At 40.8% G+C, this 23,444-nt stretch overlaps 2 protein-coding genes across 6 annotated transcripts in view; both read left to right on the forward strand.

Moving 5' to 3' along the window:
- Positions 1–2,561: 2,561 nt before the first annotated feature.
- On the forward strand, positions 2,562–14,709 carry LOC135558643 (cAMP-responsive element modulator-like). 2 transcript variants are annotated; one of them, XM_064992611.1, is made up of 8 exons: positions 2,562–2,708; positions 4,230–4,350; positions 4,593–4,724; positions 5,399–5,490; positions 5,639–5,781; positions 8,405–8,584; positions 11,661–11,826; positions 12,169–14,709. In XM_064992611.1, the coding sequence occupies exons 2-8, from the start codon at positions 4,234–4,236 to the stop codon at positions 12,311–12,313; spliced, it is 975 nt and encodes a 324-aa protein (XP_064848683.1). In that variant the 5' UTR covers positions 2,562–2,708; positions 4,230–4,233; the 3' UTR covers positions 12,314–14,709. The 2 variants fall into 2 exon arrangements, with proteins under 2 accessions (XP_064848683.1, XP_064848684.1); XM_064992612.1 differs by lacking the exons at positions 2,562–2,708; positions 4,230–4,350; positions 4,593–4,724; ... (1 more) ...; positions 5,639–5,781; positions 8,405–8,584 and adding an exon at positions 9,221–9,498.
- Positions 14,710–21,947: 7,238 nt separating this feature from the next.
- LOC135558645 (cyclin-Y-like) overlaps positions 21,948–23,444 on the forward strand; it is a 37,077-nt gene continuing 35,580 nt past the window's right edge. For 2 of the 4 annotated variants that reach the window (XM_064992615.1, XM_064992616.1), the window contains exons 1-2: positions 21,948–22,184; positions 22,376–22,559. In XM_064992615.1, the coding sequence (XP_064848687.1) occupies positions 22,406–22,559 (154 nt within the window). In that variant the 5' untranslated portion in view covers positions 21,948–22,184; positions 22,376–22,405. The remainder of the gene's footprint in view (positions 22,185–22,375; positions 22,560–23,444) is intronic. The other 2 variants (XM_064992617.1, XM_064992618.1) reach the window with 2 other exon arrangements.

Consider the following 23,444-nt stretch of genomic DNA (forward strand, 5'->3'; position numbering starts at 1 on the left):
CCCGAGCCTCTACAGATCGATCAGGATGAGATAAAGATGCATTTGCGTTCCACTTTAAATCAAATATACAGCTGAAGTCGGAGGTTTACGTACACCTTAGCAAAATACTCAGTTTTTCACAATTCCTGACATTTAATTGTCACGACTTCTGCCGAAGTTGTTGCCTCTCCTTGTTCGGGCGGTGCTGGGCGTTCGACGTCACCGGTCTTCTCGCCATCATTGATCCATTTTTCATTTTCATGTAAACTTCCGACTGCAACTGTATGCATTCTATATATTTTAGATGTTTTGGAGGTTTTTTTCATCCGTTTCTTTTATTTCAACAGTTCCACCTAATAAACAGATTGTTGATAATTGCAGTTCTGCTTTGGCTGAAATGCAGATCTAAGTAAGTTTGTAAAATTATTATTTAAAAAACGTTACCATTTGATAAACACTTTCATTCAATACCCATATTATTTGTATAGCTATGTATTGAATGGTAGCCTTTATAAATATAGGCCCATTATACTGTATTTATACTATACTGTTAGTTTTACTAGTATTTTGAGATATGCCGCTACACAAAATGTACCAATCTATTTCTAGAGACAAAGTACAAAATTACATTATGTAAAGATATTTCGTAAAACATTTGAAGTATTTTATTGTTATCTATGTGCAAAATGTAAAACAGTTCATTCCTGTGAGTGTTATGTTACTGTTGTACTTTCGCAAGTTACATTTTTTTTGTGTAGAGGTAGACTCGGTGAGATGACGTTGCAACGAACAATGTACTGAGGAAACTTGCCTTTTGCCGGAACCAGATTAAGAAAGGATAGTGTAAATGAGGTCAGCAGAAGGACAACTTTCCTACCACTGATTCTGTTGATAGCAGATATTTCGATTAAGGTCTACTTGCAATAACCGTGAAATGTGGTTGTTTTTCCTTGACTGTAAGTTGCTCTGGATAAGACAAACTGCTTAATTACTAAAATGTCAATGTAATGTTAAATCATGTAAATTGTTTAATATAATAATTTCCTGATCAGAGCTGTCGATTGAGGGTTGTGTTACCCCCTGCTGCCGCTCTTTGTACCTCCTGTTGTCCCCTTGCTGTTCCCTCACCATCTGGACACTGCCCTCCAAATTCGCATCCAAATGGCACCCTATTCCCTATATAGTGCACTACTTTTAACCAGGACCCATAGGCCTCTGGTCAAAAGTAGTGCTCTATATAGGGAATAGGGTGCCACTTGGGCCATACACAGGTACATCTTCCTAGACAGGAAGGGAGTGGTAAAGGTGGAGGAGAGGACAGAAGCCAAGCTATGGTCCGTGTTTTATTTAGGAATTTTGTAACTGTGGTTTGGGAAGCCAATGCCCTCCCCCCAACACAACACAAGCACCGTTACTCACATAAACACACGCACATACACACACTTGAAGGGACCTGGTGGGCAATACTTTGCCCAACAATTTAATCATTTTATGTGCCGTAGCCTAATATATTCAATATTTCAACATAATGGTGCTACTGTAATGACTTCGTTCTTTAACATTAGCTGGCTTGGTGTAGGAACAGTATGACCTGACCTGGCATAAATGCCACCATATGGTGGCCCTGGGGGGCCAATGACAAAAAGTATCTTTCCACAGAAAAGGGTAGGTAGCATATCGGTCCTGGTCAAAAGTAGTGAACTATATAGGAAATAGAGTGCAGTGGTCTAAGACACTGCATCTCAGTGTAAGAGGCATCACTACAGTACCTGGTTCGAATCCAGGCTGCATCACATCCGGCCGTGATTGGGAGTCCCACAGGGCGGCACACAATTGGCCCAGCGTCGGCTAGACCGTCATTGTAAATAAGAATGACTTGCCTGGTTAAATATATATATTTTTAAATAGCCATATGCAATGTTCTCTCAATATTTTCAGCATTGAGCAAATTTCAAGTCTGCTGAGCTCAAATATATATATATATTCTTACTTAAGAATGTGTTTTCTATTATTGTTTTTCTCTGGGTGTACTGATGTGTTTTATGTGTACCGGTATGCAGGGCTCATTTGAGAAAGAGACCTTGCTCTCAGCATGACTCCCTGTCCAAATAAAGGTTAAATCAATAAAAAATGTATACATTTCAAACCAGAGTTGTTTTCCCATTTACAACCACTAGATAGCACATCCAGATAAAATTGAAATACTGTAAACTTTGCCTGGCTACTCCAACTGAAGTTTGTGCAGCCAGGCAACTCTTGGCCTACATTACAAGTTACAACATGATCTGAAAAAAATATGATCAATGTTAAGTGTTCACTGTGCACATGGGATAGAAGGAAAATATAATGACAATGTTTAGGCTAACTCTGTAAACTTCAAATAGTAGGTCTAAACACTATTATACTATTTTTAACTCACAGTATTGCTAGTAATATACAGTGTCAAATGTTAATTCTAAGATTATTATTAGTGTATCCAGTGCATTGTTGTCTAACGTTAAAAATGAACAGAATGATTTGCCCTCAGTCTAGCTACAGTAGCAGAGTACAGTAATCTGTGAAGCTCCTCCCACGTGTAGTGTTTTTCTGTAGTGTTCAGTTGGAGGGGACGAGTGCTTGGTCGACATTTTAGCGCTGCATCATCAGGACTGACGTGGGGACTACGTGGCTCGAGCCATCCACTCCTACCATAATTAGTGACGAGTCTGACTACGTAATTTATAACTTTGGTAAGTTATTACACTGTAGCCTACTCGCGGCACAAGTCCAGAAAAAAAGGAGCGACAAGACAGAACGTTCACGGTTTACAATGACGCATGGACAAACTTTCGATTCGCAGTCGAATCTACTTCCTGCTTGCTAGCCAGCTGAACAACTTCATGCACAGAAACAAATGCAATAGTGTTTGGCTTGCTAGCTGACATGGTATACAGTGACAATTGGCTTGCCAACCAGTGACCGTATATTATTACTTCACTTTTTTTTGTAACTCCCTGCTACTAGTTAGCTGCTAGTTACATTATCTAAAGCTGACGTTACCACCCTTAATGCTTTTCGGTGCGAGTCGCAATTTCTATCGAACAGCTGCAGAGCTATACGACGCAACTCCTTTCGCGTTCTCTTTTTGAAAAGCTAACGTTAGCCAGCTACTGAAGAAAATACATTGTGGTTGTCAGCAATACCTTTTAATAAATGTACCAAATGTATCTTCTTTAGGTGCTGAATATGGCTACAGATGTAGCAGAAAGTTTCATATGTAACAACCTCGCTACACGTACAAATTAACCAGTTTAGAAACAAGACTCCTCCCATTTCGAATTCAGACAGGCGCTCCATGGGGGGAAAGTTAAGTGAAAATATGAACCAAGGTCCAAGCAATAGCAACTGTCATATTTAACACTACATTGCATTGAATACATTAATTTGATTCACAATCACATCAACCTTTTGGTTGAACTGTGTTCTTGAAATGCTTGACTTAAACTTTATGAAGAGCTCTTGGAACTTAGATGGCATATCAGAGGAGGCTGGGGGGAGGAGCTATAGGAGGACAGGGTTATTGTATTGGCGGGAATGGATTCTATGGGACAGTATCAAATAAATGGAAACCACATTTGATTCTGTTCCATTTCAACCATTATAATGAGCCCGTCCTCCTATAGGTCCTCCCACCAGCCTCCTCTGTGGCATAAGTATTCCAACAAGCGACGACACAAAAGCATTCCTTGCATCTATTTAAAACACTTGTATCCCTGTTTAATTAGTATGGTTACAGCACAGGAGAAGACCTAACTTTGGGATCAAGTACTAAACCAAGTACTAGACTACTTTACACATATAAGTCAGGTGCCTGAGTGGCGCAGAGGTCTAAGCCACTGCATCTCAGTGCAAGAGGCTGTATCATATCCGGCCGTGATTGGGAGTACCATAGGGCAGCACACAATTGGCCCGGGGTCGGCCGTCATTGTAAATAAGAATTTGTTCTTTGCCTAGTTAAATAAAAAAAATAAGTGAATTTTTCCCAGTACTTTTTGTCTTCTAAAAAGGTCGGGACTATGTACCAAAAGTGCTGTAATTCTTAACCTCATAGTCATTGTATAATTTCAAATCCAAAGTGCTGGAGCACAGACTAAAAAAAAACTAAATGGTCACTGTCCCAATAATTATGGATTTTAAAATAACCTTAAACTTTAAAAAACCAAGCTAGGTAGACTATAATTGTACTTTGCCCAATTTCCTGACATTTCCAGTCCGATGACCATGGACACAGAGGTTGCGTCGTCAAAGCAGGAGGGACGTTTTGATGACTCTCTGTCTGATGAGGATCCAAGTCAGAGTGAATCCAACTCACCCACTGCAGTAATCACTCAGGTAGATACTTTGTGAAGTGTGTGTTGTGGCCAATGTCACTCATCATCACTCTTATAATTCAGATGTGTATCGGGGTCTAAATAGCCTGGTCCCAGATCTGTTTATGTTTTTGCCAACTCCCATTACTCATTGTCAAGCCAAATATGACAATAAATGACAAGGCGTTTGCATTTCCTCAAATATTTCTCAAATATTGTTTAAATTGCTTGTGAAATAATTGAACATCTCTCGTCTTCCTCTAGGTTCCAGGAACAGGAGACTCCGCGGGCATGACAGTGGTGCAGTTACCTAGTGGGCAGACACTTCATGTTCAGGGTGTCATCCAGGCTCCTCAGGCCTCTGTCATCCAGTCACCACAGATGCAGAATGTACAGGTAGCTCCTTCCCTATTCCTATATAGTGCATTGCTTTTGACCAGTGCTCTAAATAGGGAATATGTGCCATTTGGGATACAGACTCTTGTCACTATAGTCTTCTTGGCTAAATTCAGTCAAATCTGCATTGTGTTATTTTACAGAGTAGTTATTTTTCCCCATAGAAAAACCAAAGAATGGTTTTGCGTACTTGTAGCTATAGTTTCTTAGCCTGAGTGCCAGTCTGTTTGTCCCATCATGCAAAATTCTTGTCAAACATGCTTGGCTTGACAATGACACCATTGAAGTTAGCAAAAGCACAAAGTTTAACCTTCATGTGCACAGAATGTTGTATTGTGTCTGACTGTCTCTAAGACAACACACTGTCTGCTTTCATTAGACAAATCAGCACGTGATGTCACCCTAGTTGTCCTTTATTCTCTAAATTACAGAGAATCTGTCCCAAATAGCATTCTATTCCCTATATAGTGTACTACTTTTGACCAGAGCCATGTGGGGGAATAGTGTGTCATTTCGGAAACACCCTGAGATTTCTACTTTTGTCCAATTTTGTTTTCAGCACTGGGAATGACTTTTATTTTTTTTAAGGTATTTTAAATGGAGGGAGGTGACCGTACACAGGGATCATATCTATGCATTACTTTCAGACTTCATAGTGTTTTTCTTTGCTCCAGATAACCTCCATAGCTGGGCTTGAAGATGGGGAGTCAACAGCCACAGACACACAGAAAAGAAGAGAGATTCTCTCAAGACGCCCATCTTATCGGTTGGTAGACATAAAAACGTTGCAAATATTAAACAAACAAAAAGTAGTGCACTATAAAGGGAGCAAGATGTAATTTGATAAACAAGCAATGACATTTCAAAGCAATCGAAGCAGAGTAGTTTATTACGTGCTTTCCTCTTTCTTTCAGAAAAATCCTCAATGAGCTATCATCAGATTCCTCCTCAATTCCGAGAATCGAGGAAGAGAAACCCGAAGATGAGGTTCCATCCTCCAGTGTGCCTGCAGTTCAAGTGCCAACTTCAATCTATCAGACCAGCAGTGGCCAATACAGTGAGTTTCATTAGGCTCTTGTCAAAATTAGTGCACCATACAGGGAATAGGTTGCCATAGTTAGAACGCAACTATGGTCAAAATGTTGACGTGCACTCACTATTGTGACATTAGGGGTTCTGCCCAAATAATGTAAGAGTTGGTGATGCACGGGTTGACTCATAACCGCAGTTATATCTGAGGGGTTGGCGGGTTTAGGGTTATTAAATATTGTGTGGTTGAATAAAGTGAAAACAATACCTTAAAAAATACATAAATGTATAATTTGTGTGCAAATTCTATCTTTAGGTTAAATTTAGGGTTTTCTTAAATTATTTTAGGTTATCTGGTATTAGTGCATAAGCCAAACCTTTAGGGCCAAACTGGACACGTACCAAATAGACTACATGCCTATCACCAAATGCTTTTAGGAACGGGCAGAAAACATTACCGTTGCAGAAAATGTTAACGCCGATCCACAGATGCAAATAGGACAATATTGAAATTTAATTAAATAAGAGAAAAGCAGCAAAATGAAGAGTTGAAAATTAAGAGAAGGGAGGACCAGAAAAGTAATGTTTGGGAAAGATAAGGTGAAGTGGTAACATAGCCTGCTATCATCCTCTTTTATGTGTGATGATTGTGAGGCGCTATACAAATTAGACAGTCACAAGACAGGACTTCAAATAGGCCTATAGCACATCAAGGGAGCTGTAACCTACTGTTTAGATGGGTTGAATGGAAATTGAAATCTGGACACTGACTGTAGGTCTATAACCTCTCACATAGCCTTTATAATAACTGCAGAATTAAGCATTTCTTGCAGTAAAATTATAAACCAAATGGAGGCTAAATGTTGACTTGGAAACAGGAGTGAAAAAATAGGATTTCTTCCTTTCAGCATCTTGAGAAAATGCTAATGCATGTATCTAGTTATAGACAAGACACCTCACAAGTCCTCAACTGGCAGCTTCATTAAATAGTACCTGCAAACACCAGTCTCAACGTCAACAGCGAAGAGGCAACTCCGGGATGCTGGCCTTCTAGGCAGAGTTGCAAGGAAAAAGCCATATCTCAGACTGGCCAATAAAAAGAAAAGATTAAGATGGGCAAAAGAACACAGGCCAGCATCCCGGAGTTGCCTCTTCACTGTTGACGTTGAGACTGGTGTTTTGCGGGTACTATTTAAGGAAGCTGCCCATTGAGGACTTGTGAGGCATCTGTTTCTCAAACACTCTAATGTACTTGTCCTCTTGCTCAGTTGTGCCCCGGGGCCTCCCACTCCTCTTTCTATTCTGGTTAGAGCCTGTTTGCGTTGTTCTGTGAAGGGAGTAGTACACAGCGTTGTACGAAATCTTTAGTTTCTTGGCAATTTTTCGCATGGAATAGCCTTCATTTCTCAGACTAAGTATAGACTGACGAGTTTCAGAAAAAAGTTATTTGTTTCTGGACATTTTGAGCCTGTAATCAAACCCACAAATGCTGAAGCTCCAGATACTCAACTAGTCTAAAGAAGGCTGGTTTTATTGCTTCTTTAATTAGAACAACAGTTTTCAGCTGTGCTAACATAATTGCAAAAGTGTTTTCTAATGATCAATTAGCCTTTTAAAATGATAAACTTGGATTAGCTAACACAACTTGCCATTGGAACACAGGAGTGATGGTTGCTGATAATGGGCCTCTGTATGCCTATGTAGATATTCCATAAAATACAGCTGTTTCCAGCTACAATAGTCATTTACGACATTAACAATGTCTACACTGTATTTTTGATCAATTTGATGTTATTTTAATGGACAAAACATGTGCTTTTCTTTCAAAAACAAGGACATTTCTAAGTGACCCCAAACTTTTGAACGGTAGTGTATATACACTATGTGATGCTCGTCAAACATCTCATTCCAAAATCATGGGCATTAATATGGAGTTGGTCTCCCCTTTTGCTGCTATAACAGCCTCCACTCTTCTGGGAAGGCTTTCCACTACATGTTGGAACATTGCTGCGGGGCCTTGCTTCCATTCAGCCACAAGAACATTAGTGAGGTCGAGCACTGATGATGGACGATTATGCCTGGCTCGCTGTCGACATTCCAATTCATCCCAAAGGTGTGGAGGTCAGGGCTCTGTGCAGGCCAGTCATGTTGTTCCACACCGATCTCGACAAACCATTTCTCTATGAGGGCATTGTCGTGCTGAAACAGAAAGGGGCTTTCCCCAAACTGTTGCCACAAAGTTGGAAGCACAAAATTGTCTAGAATGTCACTGTATGCTGTAGCGTTTTTTTTTGTATTCATTTCTATATCCAGTTTGTGTTATTGTGTAAGAGATCTTAAACGGAAGATTTATTGTGGAGACCAAATTCTCCAGGTTATAGTTGTGCATCAATAAGCCAGTGACCTTCCATAAAGTACAGTACTTTCCTTTATTTCAAGAAAAACATCTAATCTAATGGACCAAAACATCTTGCTTAGAAGCAGCTGATAATCAACTATTTGTAGCAGTGGTCAGAAATGCACACTCCATTTTAGCTCTGCACATTTACTATCTATATTTTGGTCAGATAAGTTTTAATAAGATTCACACAAACATTCACAATATACCTCTGAGTATCCCATCACTTCTAAAAATGTGTGTCCCTCCTCAGTTGCCATCACCCAGGGGGGAGCCATCCAGATAACCAGCCCAGGCAGTGAGGGTCTGCAGGGCGTACAGACTCTGGCCATGTCCAACTCTGGTACACCCCAGATCCTGCAGTATGCAACCCAGGCAGGGGACTCAGGACAGCAGTTCTTCTCTGTACAAGGTGGCCAGGTGGTGATACAAGGTAGGAACAACTGTACCTAAATTAACTCCATTTTGACTCTGGTCAAAAGTAGTGCACTATGTAGGGAAAAGTGTGATTCATCAACTTATAGGTTTGCATTAATTTGGTAAATGAACAAAAGGAAGCTCTTGAAATGGCTGGAGCTTGACTAGTTTGTCTCTAAAAAGTGTCAAGTTTGGCTGGTTGACCCCGTAATGTTACTATGGAACCAGTGTTATGATTTAAAGGTAGAATAGATTCAAATGATGTTAGTTGGAGTAATGTCCACCAGAGTAATGTACGCTTTTTCCCCCTGAGGGGTTTCAGTAAAACGTCAGTAGTTTTATCAATCCAACAACTGGAACATTTCCCACTTTTTATTACTTTAAACCTTTCTGTTAGGCTACTTCTTTATTAGGCTGAACTTATTTACCTTATTTTTCAGAGAAATGAATGAAAAGCTTAATAATCATATATTAATAACAAGTACTAAAAGTGAATCCCCTGGGAGTGCTTCAATCAGGGTGCTCACATTAGTACGTCTGCTGTCACTTGGGCACAATATCCTAATGTTTGTTCTACATCGCCTAGTTGCGTCATAGGGTCTAAAAATAACCAGCTAACCCTCCCTCCCCTATCTTGCTGCATTGTGTTGCTCCACTTTAGCATTTGATCCAGGAGCAGAGCAGGGGAGGGGCCTAGAGGCAGAGTGTCTTATTGACTTCAGCAGGTCCAGTGATGTCATTGTGATGTCAGTGTCCTTAATTGTAATTTTGTGTGAAGTTGATGGGTGTCCACTCCATGTAGAGAGCAGGCAGGGAGAGAGAAAGACACACAGTCAGCTAGATAAAAAGAGAGAAAGTGTGTAATACTGTGGATCCCAGATTGTTAGAGAGTAGAAGACATGGCTGTTACTGGAGATGAGACTGAATCAGGTATGTAACTATCTATGTCTGTTTTCCTTTCTCAGTATTTCTCAGTTGTATTTTTATAGCAAGTTAAATGTATCATGCTGGTAGTGATAAACAATGTATACCTGCATTGTTGTTCAATTCAGAGATGTACTTGCATTGTTTCTGTATTTAGAGGGCTAAATACATGTTGTTTTTTTGTGAGTAATTACTTGAACGTTTGGATTGTTAAGTGTCTTTACAGAACTTTTAAAATGTATTCAAAAGTGTGTGTGTAGTCTACCATAGTTATTAAGTCATAGCAGTTGGCTCAGTTGGAAGCCTCAACTGTGTTTCAGAGTATTAGCAAACTGTCGTGCTCTGACTAACTAATTCAGGTTAATAGATATCTACTACAGAGGCATCCTGCCCACAGTTCTCTCTCTGAGACTTGAAAACATTACAAGAGAGTACTGTATAATTACCATTCAACATTCCTATAGTGAAAAGCTAGACATTGTGTTGACCGAACATGGCAGTAAGTGTTTAGTTAGCTTGCTCAACCCAGTTCCTGTCTGTCTGCTTGCCCCCTAAAACACTCAAACAGAACGCTTCTCTGGAGCAGCCAGGGAGAGGGGGGAGGGGTGGCGTTGACGTCACTCAGGTTTCCTGGAACCAGATGGGGCCAGGGAAATGAGAATGCTAACTGTCGAGTGAGACTCACATTGACGTCAGCTGGGAGTCATACTGTGATTCCAGACAGAACAGAGTCCTCTGTGGGAGCAGTGAAAGAGCAGTGATCACAGCTTCAGCGCTACCAGCTTAGTCATCCACTTCGATAACGACAGGAGAGAGAAGAATTCAGCCTTGTTTCTCCCTTTAGATCTGCAAGCTGTTACTTGCTCACTCTTGCGTTAAAACACGAGTGCAGTGGTGGCATTTGGGCTATTATAAATTCATAAATGGAAAAAATAGTCAAATGTTTTGTTGTGAAAATATAGTTGTTTTGAATAAGTGTTCATTCTTGCCATATAAGGATGATAGTTTTCTCCTGTATTTACTTTGTAGTATCAGGAAATGTCAGAGAGACATTTATCAACATACTAGTGGTCAGATCAGAACCACATTCCTACACCAAGGAGCACATTGGAAATACTTTTATGTGTTCTCTTCTGGGTTTTTTATACATCTATCGTGTTCTTCTAGTTTTTTTTATTGACCGATAGTAGTCAGAAATGTAGATTGGGAGATGGATAAGAGGGATACAGTACGGAAAGTGAGTGGGGGAATGGAGGATCACACCGCTGCTTGGGACTGCTTTGTACTTTGACATTTTTTTCAAAGTACAAGATTTGTTTGACCCAAAAATGAATGAATCAGTAGTGAATCATCACCAAATCATGTAGGCTGAAACGTAGGCTGCAGACAGTGTCTTTTCTCTTTCACTTGGATGGCAGTTATCTACCCAGCAACCAGAAAGACGATTGTCTTAACATCGTCTGACAAAGACATGTCAAGGAGGTAGTTGTAGTAACCCCCCCGGACAGTATACCTCAACATTCTATAGAAAGTACTACACATGATCAAGGGATAGTTTTGTGTGTAGTACAATATTCTACAGTATACTACAGAATTCATTAGTAAGTACTGTAGTATTCTATAGTAAACTGTTTGTTCATGTGGGTACCACACAAAGCTAGATCTGTGCTTAGGCCTACTCTCCCTAATTTGGCACCTGTGCTGCGATCTTAAATCTGTCTGTAGAAAAAATAACATTTAAATGAGGTTTGGTGTGCTTAATTCACGGTTCGTTGGAATCTGGTCTTGTCTGGTTGTTTTAACAGAAAAAAACATTAAACAAGTGGTCAGTTGTTGTTAGTTGTTGTGAAATGGACCCATCTACATGATTTGTGTTCAGCGTTTATGTCTAATTTATGGTCACTTATCCTCTAAGTAGATAGAAGATGAGAAATCTGTGTGATTGAAGGACTCAAGTAAAAAAATACAGCACTTAGTTTTTGCCCCAGTGAGCTAAATATAGGTAAGTGGTCAATGCAAGCGAGAATTTGTTCTCCAGTGACCACCTTGCTTGAATAAATGACGTAATCACTTCCAATTCTGATGTCCTGTCTGTCTGTGCAAGTGATAAACTTGGTTAAAAGAAGTTCTATTAAAATGGACCCTGGTGTTCTGTCTGTGTCCCCTAGCTGCCACTGGAGATATGCCAGCATACCAGCTCCGTTCGCCCACCTCGTCGGGCCTGCCCCAGGGTCTGGTGATGGCTGCGTCCCCAGGCTCCCTGACCATGCACAATCCCCCGGTGCACACTGAGGAGGTAACACGCAAAAGGGAGGTCCGCCTCATGAAGAACAGGTGAGACAGACACAGGTTGCGTCCCAAATTGGCATCCTCTTCCCTTTATGGTGCGCTACTTTTTCCCAGAAGCCCTGATCAAAAGTAGTGAACTATATAGGGAGTCGGGTGCCTTTTGGGACACATTCTAGTTTTTCTCTGTTACTCTGTTGCTCTGAATTTGGTCAAAGGGGGAACAGATTTCGAAATCATTCTCAGTTTTCTGTAGATTTTAAAGCACCCCTTTGATAATTGATTATCTATAAAGGTTGACTGGATGTTATGGGAAGTCTCTAAAGTGTTTTTGATTGGTGCTTAGAGCTGGGATTTCTCCCACTGTCTCTTTTACTCTGTCTTCTTTAGGGAGGCTGCAAGGGAGTGCCGCAAGAAAAAGAAAGAGTATGTCAAGTGTCTGGAGAACCGTGTGGCCGTGCTGGAAAACCAAAACAAGACCCTCATTGAGGAACTCAAAGCGCTAAAGGACATTTACTGCCACAAGAATGAGTAGCTGAGTAGCTGCTCTCAGCCTTGTGCCAGGAGAGAGAGAGATCCTACTGAGAATGCACAGAGTGGAGTTTACAGATTGACTGCTGTAAAAAAAAGACTCTGGGACGAAAACTACTTTCACTGTCTTTGTTTCTCGTTTACTCCGCTTGTTTGGGCCCAGTCAATTTGATGCTGCACCGGAGGTTGTTAGGTGGCCGTAGGCTTGTGCTCTCCGGGCTGAAGTCAAGTCTTGCTCCGGACAGGACCCCTGTCTGTCCTTGCGCTTGTATGTGAATACACAAGTGACGCCCAGCCGCGTTTGCTTCTGCTGTTTGCAGGGAGGCAGCCAATGAGATGCTAGCCTGCAGAGGAAGAGGAAGTAGATATGCTTCCTGAAGGCACACCGCTCACCACCACTGGTTCACCGCATTTGAGAAGCAGAAGCTGCGAAAGAGCCTCACTATCAGCCAGCAAGTTCACATTAAGTGCACACAGACTCACCAGCAAGCCAACCTACTACAGCCGGACTCTGTTTGTGCTGTCATGCCAACTCCTTGTTACTTTTTTATCACATTTGGCTTGACAATGAAAGCATTTGAGTTGGCAAGAGTACAACCAGATCTGGGACCAGGCTAAACCTATATATCTTTACTTGTCACTGCTAGCTACAGTTGTTCTCCTTATATTACTGTACTTCTCTGCTCACCTTGGCTGTTGTCAACATACCTTTGTTAAATCAGATGGTCCTCTTCTTTCAGGACAGTGTGATGAGTAAATACACTTTCCGAAATTATTAGAGTTTTGAAATTCTATATTTGTCCTTTTGACTGTCAATCGGGGTTGTCTAATGACTTCACGTGTTACCTGAATCAATGTGTAAAACCCAGTATCGAGGATGTGAGTATACGCCTTTCACTTGGTCTCTTTTCAAACAACACAGTTCAATTTAAAATGTCAAATTAACATGGCGTGGCCCTCGGATGAGTGTATATAAAATAATTATATATTTCTAGCCATTGGAGGAATCTTATCTCACCAAGACCATCTTGAAATGACTACTGCTTTACCACACAAAATTGCTACATTTGATGTTCACTGAATCTCTCACCAGTCGTTGTCCCTTTTGTCTGTCTGTCTCGGAACAGTACTGTGCGGTGCCAGTGTACTGTACAAAATACGCACTGAAAGTGCTGATAAGCTGACGTTTGGGTATTTTGATACTCGTTATAAAAGTTTTATGTGAATTAGTTGATCATAACAAATAAGATATGGCCCAAATGGCCCACTATTTTCTTTATAGTGCACTACTTTTGACCTGAGTTCTTTGGGCCCAGGTCAAAATTAGTGCACTAAATAAGTAATAGTGTGCCAGTTGGCATGTAAAAATAGAGTTCATGACTGCTCTGTTTGAAAGGTATGTCCATGAGAGCACAGACCTGACTATGATGATGATGATGATGATGTAGCTTTGTTTTCTTTCCTCACACCAGTTCTGCTTGCAGTGATTTTGCAACCTCCCGCTTGCTTTGAATTTCCTGATAACCTTTCTGTTTACAGGTATATGTCATTTGGTATATGTCCTTTGGTATATGTCCTTTGGTATATGTCATTTGGTATATGTCATTTGGTATATGTCCTTTGGTATATGTCATTTGGTATATGTCCTTTGGTATATGTCATTTGGTATATGTCCTTTGGTATATGTCCTTTGGTATATGTCCTTTGGTATATGTCCTTTGGTATATGTCATTTGGTATATGTCCTTTGGTATATGTCCTTTGGTATATGTCATTTGGTATATGTCCTTTGGTATATGTCCTTTGGTATATGTCCTTTGGTATATGTCCTTTGGTATATGTCATTTGGTATATGTCATTTGGTATATGTCCTTTGGTATATGTCCTTTGGTAAATGTCCTTTGGTATATGTCCTTTGGTATATGTCCTTTGGTATATGTCCTTTGGTATATGTCCTTTGGTATATGTCCTTTGGTATATGTCCTTTGGTATATGTCATTTGGTATATGTCATTTGGTATATGTCCTTTGGTATATGTCATTTGGTATATGTCCTTTGGTATATGTCATTTGGTATATGTCCTTTGGTATATGTCCTTTGGTATATGTCCTTTGGTATATGTCCTTTGGTATATGTCCTTTGGTATATGTCATTTGGTATATGTCCTTTGGTATATGTCATTTGGTAAATGTCCTTTGTATGTTTTTTTGTCAGGCCAGTGGTTATACAATTCAGGTGGGATGTAAACTACATTTGATCTCAGTAAATGTTTTGGATAGAATTGAAAAGTATGTCAAACAGGATAGCTCTTAAAACCAGATGTTCACCTCATGTGTATTGATCCCTCTTATGTTTGAAGATTGTCAAAATATACTATTTCTAATAAAATGTCCATACCACAGTATGAATTACACTGAAATGATTTGTTAGATTAAACCTCATTCAGAAAACTACACACTATATGGACTGAAGTCTACCACACAATGCCTTTGGGCTCACCTCTGAAATAACAAGCACAAGGATGAACAAATACTAACCAACATCATTTCTCTTCACCTCAGATACCTTTAACTCTGACATCACAACATTTCACCACAGAAGTGTTACACTAGACAATTTACATCTTCATGATGCTCTAACATAATTCATTATGATACTCCAGGCATCAGAAATGCATATAAGAAATAGATTTTCTCCCCTAGAATCCCAAAGGAATATCACTGTTATAGCATTATATCACACAGACTGTCACGCCCTGATCTGTTTCACCTGTTTCTATGATTGTCTCCACCCCCTCCAGGTGTGGCTTATTTTCCCCAGTGTATTTAAGTCAACCAGCGTTTTTTTCCTGTATTCTTTTTTGCTGTTCTCCTTTTTTCTAGTCTTCCTGGTTTTGACCCTTGCCTGTTTCTGGACTCTGTGCTTGACCATTCTGCCTGCCTTGACCATGAGCTTGTCTGCCACTCTGTACCTCCTGGATTCTGATCTGGTTTTGAACTTTTGCCTGTCCACGACCATTTTCTTGCCTACACCTTTGGATTATTAAGCATAGTAAGACTCCAACCATCTGCCTCCTGTGTCTGCATCTGGGTCTCACCTTGTGCCTTGATACAGACCATCTCAAGTACAAGAACAGTTTATTGCTTTATAGTATAGCTAGGAAACAATACTGTTTTATACCTTGTTTCTGCTCTACTAACTGCCCTCAAGTTTCTTGTTATTTTTAGGCCTGTAATTTCTCATCTCTGGAAGTATTAGTGTGAAGGCGTAGTGCGTTATTCTCTCCTGTTCAGGTCTGTGGACACTGCAGAGTGGGTGGGCTGGACCTGTGAACAGAGGGGCGTTGGAATGAAACCTTAAAACAACTTGTTTTTCCTCACTGTTCTGTTGTTGTAAAGCCAATCTGTGACCCCCCACTATATTCTGTGATGTCAACACAATGTACAAGTGCCTATCTAGTACAATGTGTTAAGGTGTTTTCACACTTGGTCCCTTTCAGCAAATGTTTGTGAACTCCGTGTGTTTATTTCTGTCCAGTGTGAACACTCCAAAGGAACTTAGACCCCTCGAAAGAGCCTCTGAAGCGAACCCAACTGACCAAATCGAGAGGTGGTCTAAGTTCAGTTCACTTGAAATCCTTGGTTCGGTTCCATTTTCTAAGGCAATGTAAACACAAAGCTCCCTAGGTTTGCTTGTCATTATTTCCGCACCACACACTAGACTACTGCAACAGCGTTTCCCCTGACATAACCAATCACATTGGTGCCACGAGAAGATGAACATGTGTAGGTTCGCTGAAAAAAACGGGTGCTGTTTTTGGATATTGATTAGCGATTGTCAAGGATGCACAGATCTATAGGCTAAGAGTGCTTCATAAGCTTTTTAATGATTGTGGGATTTGAATAGTGTGAGAAGTATGTGGATACCTGCACGTCAAAAATCATGGGCATTAATATGGAGTTGGTCCCCCCTTTGATACTATAATAGCCTCCACTCTTCTGGGAAGGCGTTCCACTAGATGTTGGAACATTGCTGCGGGGACTTGCTTCCATTCAGCCACAAGAGCATTAGTGAGGTTGGGCACAGATGTTGGGCGATTAGGCCTGGCTTTGTCGGTGTTCCAATTCATCACAAAGGTGTTCGATGGGGTTAAGGTCAGGGCTCTGTACAGGCCAGTCAAGTTCTTCCACACCAATCTCGGCAAACCATTTTTGTATGGACCTCGTTTTGTGCATGGGGCATTGTCATGCTGAAACAGGAAACTGTTGCCACAAACTTGGAAGCACAGAATTGTCTAGACTGTCATTGTATGCTGTAGCGTTAAGATTTCTCTTCACTGAGGGCCCTAGCCCGAACCATGAAAAACAGCCCTATGCATTGGGGCGGGTAGCGTTTTCCTGGAATCCACCAAACAGAGATTTGTCCAGACAGCCAAATGGTGAAGCGTGATTCATCACTCCAGAGAACGCATTTCCATTGCCCCAATGGCAGTGAGCTTTACACCACTCCAGCCGACGCTTGGCATTGTGCATGGTGATCTTAGGCTTGTGTGCGGCTATTCGGCCATGGAAACCCATTTCATGAAGCTCCCGACGAACAGTTCTTGTGCTGATGTTGCTTCCAGAGGCAGTTTGGAACTCAGTAGTAAGTGTTGCAACTGAGGACAGACTATTTTTATGGCTTCAGCACTCGGCGGTCCCATTCGGTGAGCTTGTGTGACCTATCACTTCGCGCCTTAGCCGTTGTTGCTCCTAGACATTTCCACTGCACAATAACAGCACTTGCAGTTGACCGGGGAAACTCTAGCAGGGTAGAAATTTGACAAACTGACTTGTCGGAGAGGTGGCATCCTATGACAGTGCCACGTTGAAAGTCACTGAGCTCTTCAGTATGAGGTATTCTACTGGAAAAAAATCTTGGTTCCTTTCTAAACATAGCAATGTGAACGCGAAGAGAACTCCGACCACAAAATAAGTGAAGTGAACCTGCATAAGAGTTGAGTCCTCGTTCAAAGCCAAGGGCAGTGTGAATACAAAGAGAACTGAGTTCTTACATTTATATTTTTACCAAAGAGTTCACTTTAAAGAGGTTGGTTATTTTAAAGAGGATTATATGTGAATAGATTCTCTCAGAATTGATGTCCAATTCTCACTTACACAGAAAGTGCTCATTTGAAGAGTGAATGTACGAGCGTAGATGAGGGTTTCATTGTCATACGGAAAATCAACAACTACTGTATTTAGCACCTTGCCTACAATGCTTACTATATGAGGATTGCACCCATCAGATAGGACCTATCAAAATTGAGAAGTTGAACAACTTGAGGTGGGTGTATGTTTAATATTTTATTACCAGCATTGCAACATCTTACTGTAGTTCCTACTGTCTGGTTGAAGTGGAAATTTCCACTACAGGAAATTGCGCCCTCCAGTGGTCAATCCTGAAGCCACTACCTTCACGGATAGTTGATCCACACTGGCCTCTTGTGGACAGAGGGCATTATTACATCAAAGATCTTAAAGCTCTTAAATGTAGTTGAGCCAAAACTACTTACAAGGGCTGTAACATACATGACAATAAAACATCTCTGGTTGAGATATATCACAACTTAAAACAGATATTGCATCTATATTTGATTGCATCTCAAATGACATTCGGTCTGTAAATGAGGGAACACCTGCACTTCTCTATCACGTTCATACTTTCGTATTGAAACGTACATTGAAGTCGGAAGTTTACATACACCTTAGTCAAATACATTTAAACTCAGTTTTTCACAATTCCTGACATTTAATCCTAGTAGAAATTCCCTGTCTTAGGTCAGTTAGGATCACTACGTTATTTTAAGAATGTGAAATGTCAGAATAATGTTAGAGAGAATGATTTATTTCAGCTTTTATTTATTTCATCACATTCTCAGTGGGTCAGAAGTTTACATACACTCAATTAGTATTTGGTAGAATTGCTTTTAAATTGTTAAACTTGGGTCAAACATTTCGGGTAGCCTTCCACAAGCTTCCCACAATAAGTTGGGTGAATTTTGGCCCATTCCTCCTGACAGAACTGTTGCAACTGAGTCAGGTTTGTAGGCCTCCTTGCTCGCACATGCTTTTTCAGTTCTGCCCACACATTTTCTATTGAATTAAGGTCAGGGCTTTGTGATGGCCACTCCAATACCTTGACTTTGTTGTCCTTAAGCCATTTTGCCACAACTTTGGAAGTACGCTTGGGGTCATTGTCCATTTGGAAGACCCATTTGCAAACAAGCTTTAACTTCCTGACTGATGTCTTGAGATGTTGCTTCAATATACCCACATAATTTTCCTACCTCATGATGTCGTCTATTTTGTGAAGTGTACCAGTCCCTCCTGCAGCAAAGCACCCCCACAACATGATGCTGCCACCTCCGTACTTCACGGTTGGGATGGTGTTCTTCTGCTTGCGAGGTTACCCCTTTTTCCTCCAAACATAACGATGGTCATGATGGCCAAACAGTTCTATTTTTGTTTCATCAGACCAGAGGACATTTCTCCAAAAAGTACGATCTTTGTCCCCATTTGCAGTTGCTAACCGTAGTCTGGCTTTTTTATGGCGGTTTTGGAGCAGTGGTTTCTTCCTTCCCAACCGTGAAGCACGGAGGTGGCAGCATCATGTTGTGGAGGTGCTTTGCTGTCTCAGCCTCCAGTATTTTTGCTGCAGGAGATTATGTGTTGGGGGGCTCGGGTCAGTCTGTTATATCTGGAGAATTTATCTTGTCTTGTCCTGTGTGAATTTAAGTATGCTCTCTCTAATTCTCTCTCTTTCTTTCTTTCTTTCTCTCTTTCTTTCTTTCTCTCTCTCTCGGAGGACCTGAGCCCTAGGACCATGCCTCAGGACTACGTGGCCTGATGACTACTTGCTGTCCCCAGCACACCTGGCCATGCTGTTGCTCCAGTTTCAACTGTTCTGTTTGCGGCTAAGGAACCCTGACCTGTTCACCGGACGTGCTACCTGTTCAAGACCTGCTGTTTTCAACTCTCTAGAGACAGCAGGAGCGATAGAGATACTCTGAATGATCGGCTATGAAAAGCCAACTGACATTTACTCCTGAGGCGCTGACATGTTGCACCCTCGACAACCACTCTGATTATTATTATTTGACCATGCTGGTCATCTATGAACATTTTAACATCTTGGCCATGTTCTGTTATAATCTCCACCCGGCACAGCCAGAAGAGGACTGACTACCCCTCATAGCCTGGTTCCTCTCTAGGTTTCTTCCTAGGTTCTGGCCTTTTTATGGAGTTTTTCCTAGCCACCGTGCTTTTACACCTCCATTGCTTGCTTTTTGGGGTTTTAGGCTGGGTTTCTGTACAGCACTTTGTGACATCAGCTGATGTAAGAAGGGCTTTATAAATACATTTGATTGATTGATTCCTTTCTATGCAGCCTTTCAGGTTATGTCGATATAGGACTTGTTTTACTGTGGATATGGATACTTTTGTACCTGTTTCCTCCAGCATCTTCACAAGGTTGTTTGCTGTTGTTCTGGGATTGATTTGCACTTTTTTTAGTGTCGGTAAACTTCTGACCCACTGGAATTGAATTGTGATACAGTGAAATAATCTGTCTGTAAACAATTGATGGAAAAATTGTGTCATGCACAAAGTAGATGTCCTAACCGACTTGCCAAAACTCTATTTTGTTAACAAGAAATGTGTGGAGTGGTTCAAAAAAAGTTTTAATGACTCCAACCTAAGTGTATGTGAACTTCCGACTTGAAATGTGTAAGGTTCCTTTTGTCTAATCCTTATCTGTGCATGGGTATATTTTTAAGTTCCCGAGCTTCATGTCAGTGAGTTCACGATTTACAAGACAGATTTCTGTGGAGCCAATGCTCACCTCATCTATCCATTCTAGGCTGTATAAGGCTTTTGGAATAATGAGTTATCCATACTACTGTTGTTATATTGTAGTGACACAAAGCCACATCGGATTTGGTCTATTTTTATTTGCCCAGGGACTCCAAATTGCTAAGTCTGCCCCTGCGCACACACACACACACACACACACAAAGTATTAGAAATTAACAGTAAACATGGCACTCAAAAAAGTTTAAAAACAGACATTTCAAGTGTTATATTTAAGCAATCAAATCCAATTAATCTATATAGCCCTTCGTACATCAGCTGATATCTCAAAGTGCTGTACAGAAACCCAGCCTAAAACCCCAAACAGCAAGCAATGCAGGTGTAGAAGCACGGTGGCTAGGAAAACCTCCCTAGAAATGTAACGGCTGTCTTGGGTGGAAGACGGAGAGGACCAAAACGCAGCGTTGTTAGTGTTCATCTTATTTAATAATAATCCAAACTGAACACTGAATAACAAAAACAAGAAAGAAACAACCGAAACAGTTCTGTCTGGTGCAGACACACAAAGACTGAAAATAACCACCCACAAAACACAATGGAAAACAGGCTACCTAAATATGGTTCTCAATCAGGGACAACGATAGACAGCTGCCTCTGATTGAAAACCATATCAGGCCAAACACAGAAACAGAAAATCATAGAAAAACTAACAGAGACAACCCACCCAACTCACGCCCTGACCATACTAAAACAAAAGACAAAACAAAGGAACTAAGGTCCGAACGTGACAAGAAAGGCCAAAATATAGGAAGAAACCTAGAGATGAACCAGGCTATGAGGGGTGGCCAGTCCTCTTCTGGCTGTGCCGGGTGGAGATTATAACAGAACATGGCCAAGATGTTCAAATGTTCAGAAATGACCAGCATGGTCAAATAATTGTAATCACTTGCAGAACAGTTGAAACTGGAGCAGCAGCACGGCCAGGTGGGCTGGGGACAGCAAGGAGTCATCATGCCAGGTAGTCCTGAGCAATAAGGCACGAGGGGGTGTGGTATATGGCCATTATACCATTGCTAAGGGCTGTTCTTATGCACAATGCAACCCTTAGCCATGGTATATTGGCCATACACCACAGACCCCCGGGGTGCCTTATTGCTATTATAAACTGGTTACCAACATAATTAGAGCAGTAAAAATACATGTTTTGCCATACCCCTGGTATAAGGTCTGATATACCACGGCTGTCAGCAAATCAGCATTCAGGGCTGGAACCACACAGTTTATAATATCAGCTATGTGCAGTGTTTTAGTAATGAGTAAATAATTGTAGTAAGAATAGTGGGGAAAGATAAATAATGTTTGTTTATTTATTTTGCCTTTTGTACTTTAACTAATTGCACATCTTTACAACACAGTATAATATAATATGACATTTGAAATGTATATTCCTTTGGAACTTTTGAGTATATTTACTATTCATTTTTATATTATTTGTTTCACTTTTGTTTATGATCTATTTCACTTGCTTTTGCAATGTAAACATGTTTCCCATGCCAATAAAGCCTTTTGAATTGAATTAAATTAACAGAAAGATATTGGTGGTATTTACGATGTTGTTTGTGCTCCATTGGTTGCCCTTTTCTCATGGCAACGTGCCACATATGTTGCTGCTGTGATTACACATGGCTGTATTTCGCCTAAAAGATATGGGAGTTTATAGAATTCTTTGTGGGTCTGTGTGATCTGGGAATATGTGTCTCTGATGTGATCCCGACAAGAGGTTCTGAGCTAAATTGTAACCACCCACTTGAACCGGAACCTTTTCAAGCTACAACTGTGTTGCCTTCACGATCATGTGTATCGCAGAGCTCCATTTACATTCCCTTTACACAACTGATAAAAACGACGATGTCTCCTCCTCGTCAGGCATGGATGATTTAAAAATGAACGTTAGTCATGTTCAAAAGCGTGGTTAATGCGTGGTCTTGGCCGACTGTGGAAGCTTAATTGATTTACTTTGAAGAAGGTAGGCTGGCTAAAAACAGTTTACAGTGTAAAATGCGAAACATTTATCTGCTTAGTTGCAGATGTTGTTGGAGGATTTATCAATGACAGTGTATTCATGTGCTGGTCGCGGCGGTGGTTTCACCCTCGTTGCTTTGATCTTCCTCCCCGCTTCAGTAGCGATTTGAACTACCGGTGTCATTCTTCCAATAGGTAATAGCAACATTGTAACGCATTGGAAAGATGGGGAGCACGACCTCTTGCTGTGTGTCTTCAAGTCCGAAGCTCCGAAGAAATGCTCATTCGAGGCTGGAGTCGTACAACACCGAGCCGGAGTTGAGTAGGGAGGATACGGGCTGCAACCTGCAGCACATCAGCGACCGAGAGAATGTCGACGGTAAAGTATAAAATAATTGCCTAATGTAGACCTATTAATGTTTAATGTTCTCGTGTGATGGTGGTGAGTGTTTTGAAACACGACTCAACATTTTAAAGTTCACACTGAATGTTTTATTGGTTTGGCTTGCCAAATAGGCTATAAATATAACATGTCGCTGCAACCTGGTCTCAGGGTATTTCGTATTGTAACGACTCTGGGTTTATAATACACTGGGTTTATAGGCAAGGAAGTGCACTCTGCCTTGCGGCACAGTCGATAGCGCGTCGGACCTCGGGCTCGAAGGTCGAGGTTTCGAGCCCTGCTCCCTGCTTGTTTCATTACCGTATTATTCAGTACGGAAACCAAGACACTCCATTTAATGTATTTTAAGTTTCATATGGTATGCATTCATTTGTAGATGTCCATCACCCATTTCGTATAATATGTTAGAAATTCTGGCTAGGTGGCTAACGTTAGCAAGGTTAGGAGAAGATTTAGCTAAAGGGTTAAGGTTAGGGTTATATGAGGGGTTAGTTAAAAGGGTTCATGTTAGGGGAAGGGTTAGCTAACACAGTAAGTAGTTGCAAAGTAGCTAAAAAGTAGTATGTAGTTGAAAGGTTGGATAATTAGCAAAAATGCTAAAGTTGACTGATGAGATTCGAACTCGCAACCTTCAGTTTTCTAGACGTTAGTGTTATATGCCTGATCAACCACCCTATTTATTTGTTTTGCCTTAAGTAACCAGCTGTCTTATATAACCATACCAAATGTAACATACCATACTAATTTTAGTATCCAGGATTTATATTTACTATGTTACATCTAGTGTATGAGACCAGGCTGCATGTTGGCAACATTTACTAGTGTGGGACCTTTATTGGTAATTTATAATAAATGCATATT

This window comes from Oncorhynchus masou, chromosome 17, assembly GCF_036934945.1.
Source record: "Oncorhynchus masou masou isolate Uvic2021 chromosome 17, UVic_Omas_1.1, whole genome shotgun sequence".
Lineage (NCBI taxonomy): Eukaryota > Metazoa > Chordata > Actinopteri > Salmoniformes > Salmonidae > Oncorhynchus > Oncorhynchus masou.

Coding starts and splice junctions, on each gene's coding strand:
- LOC135558643 (XM_064992611.1), top strand. CDS start 4,234: ATGACCATGGACACAGAGGTTGCGTCGTCAAAGCAGGAGGGACGTTTT. Junction 5,782..8,404: donor GACCAGCAGTGGCCAATACA/GTGAGTTTCATT, acceptor GTCCCTCCTCAG/TTGCCATCACCCAGGGGGGA. Junction 11,827..12,168: donor GTCCGCCTCATGAAGAACAG/GTGAGACAGACA, acceptor TGTCTTCTTTAG/GGAGGCTGCAAGGGAGTGCC.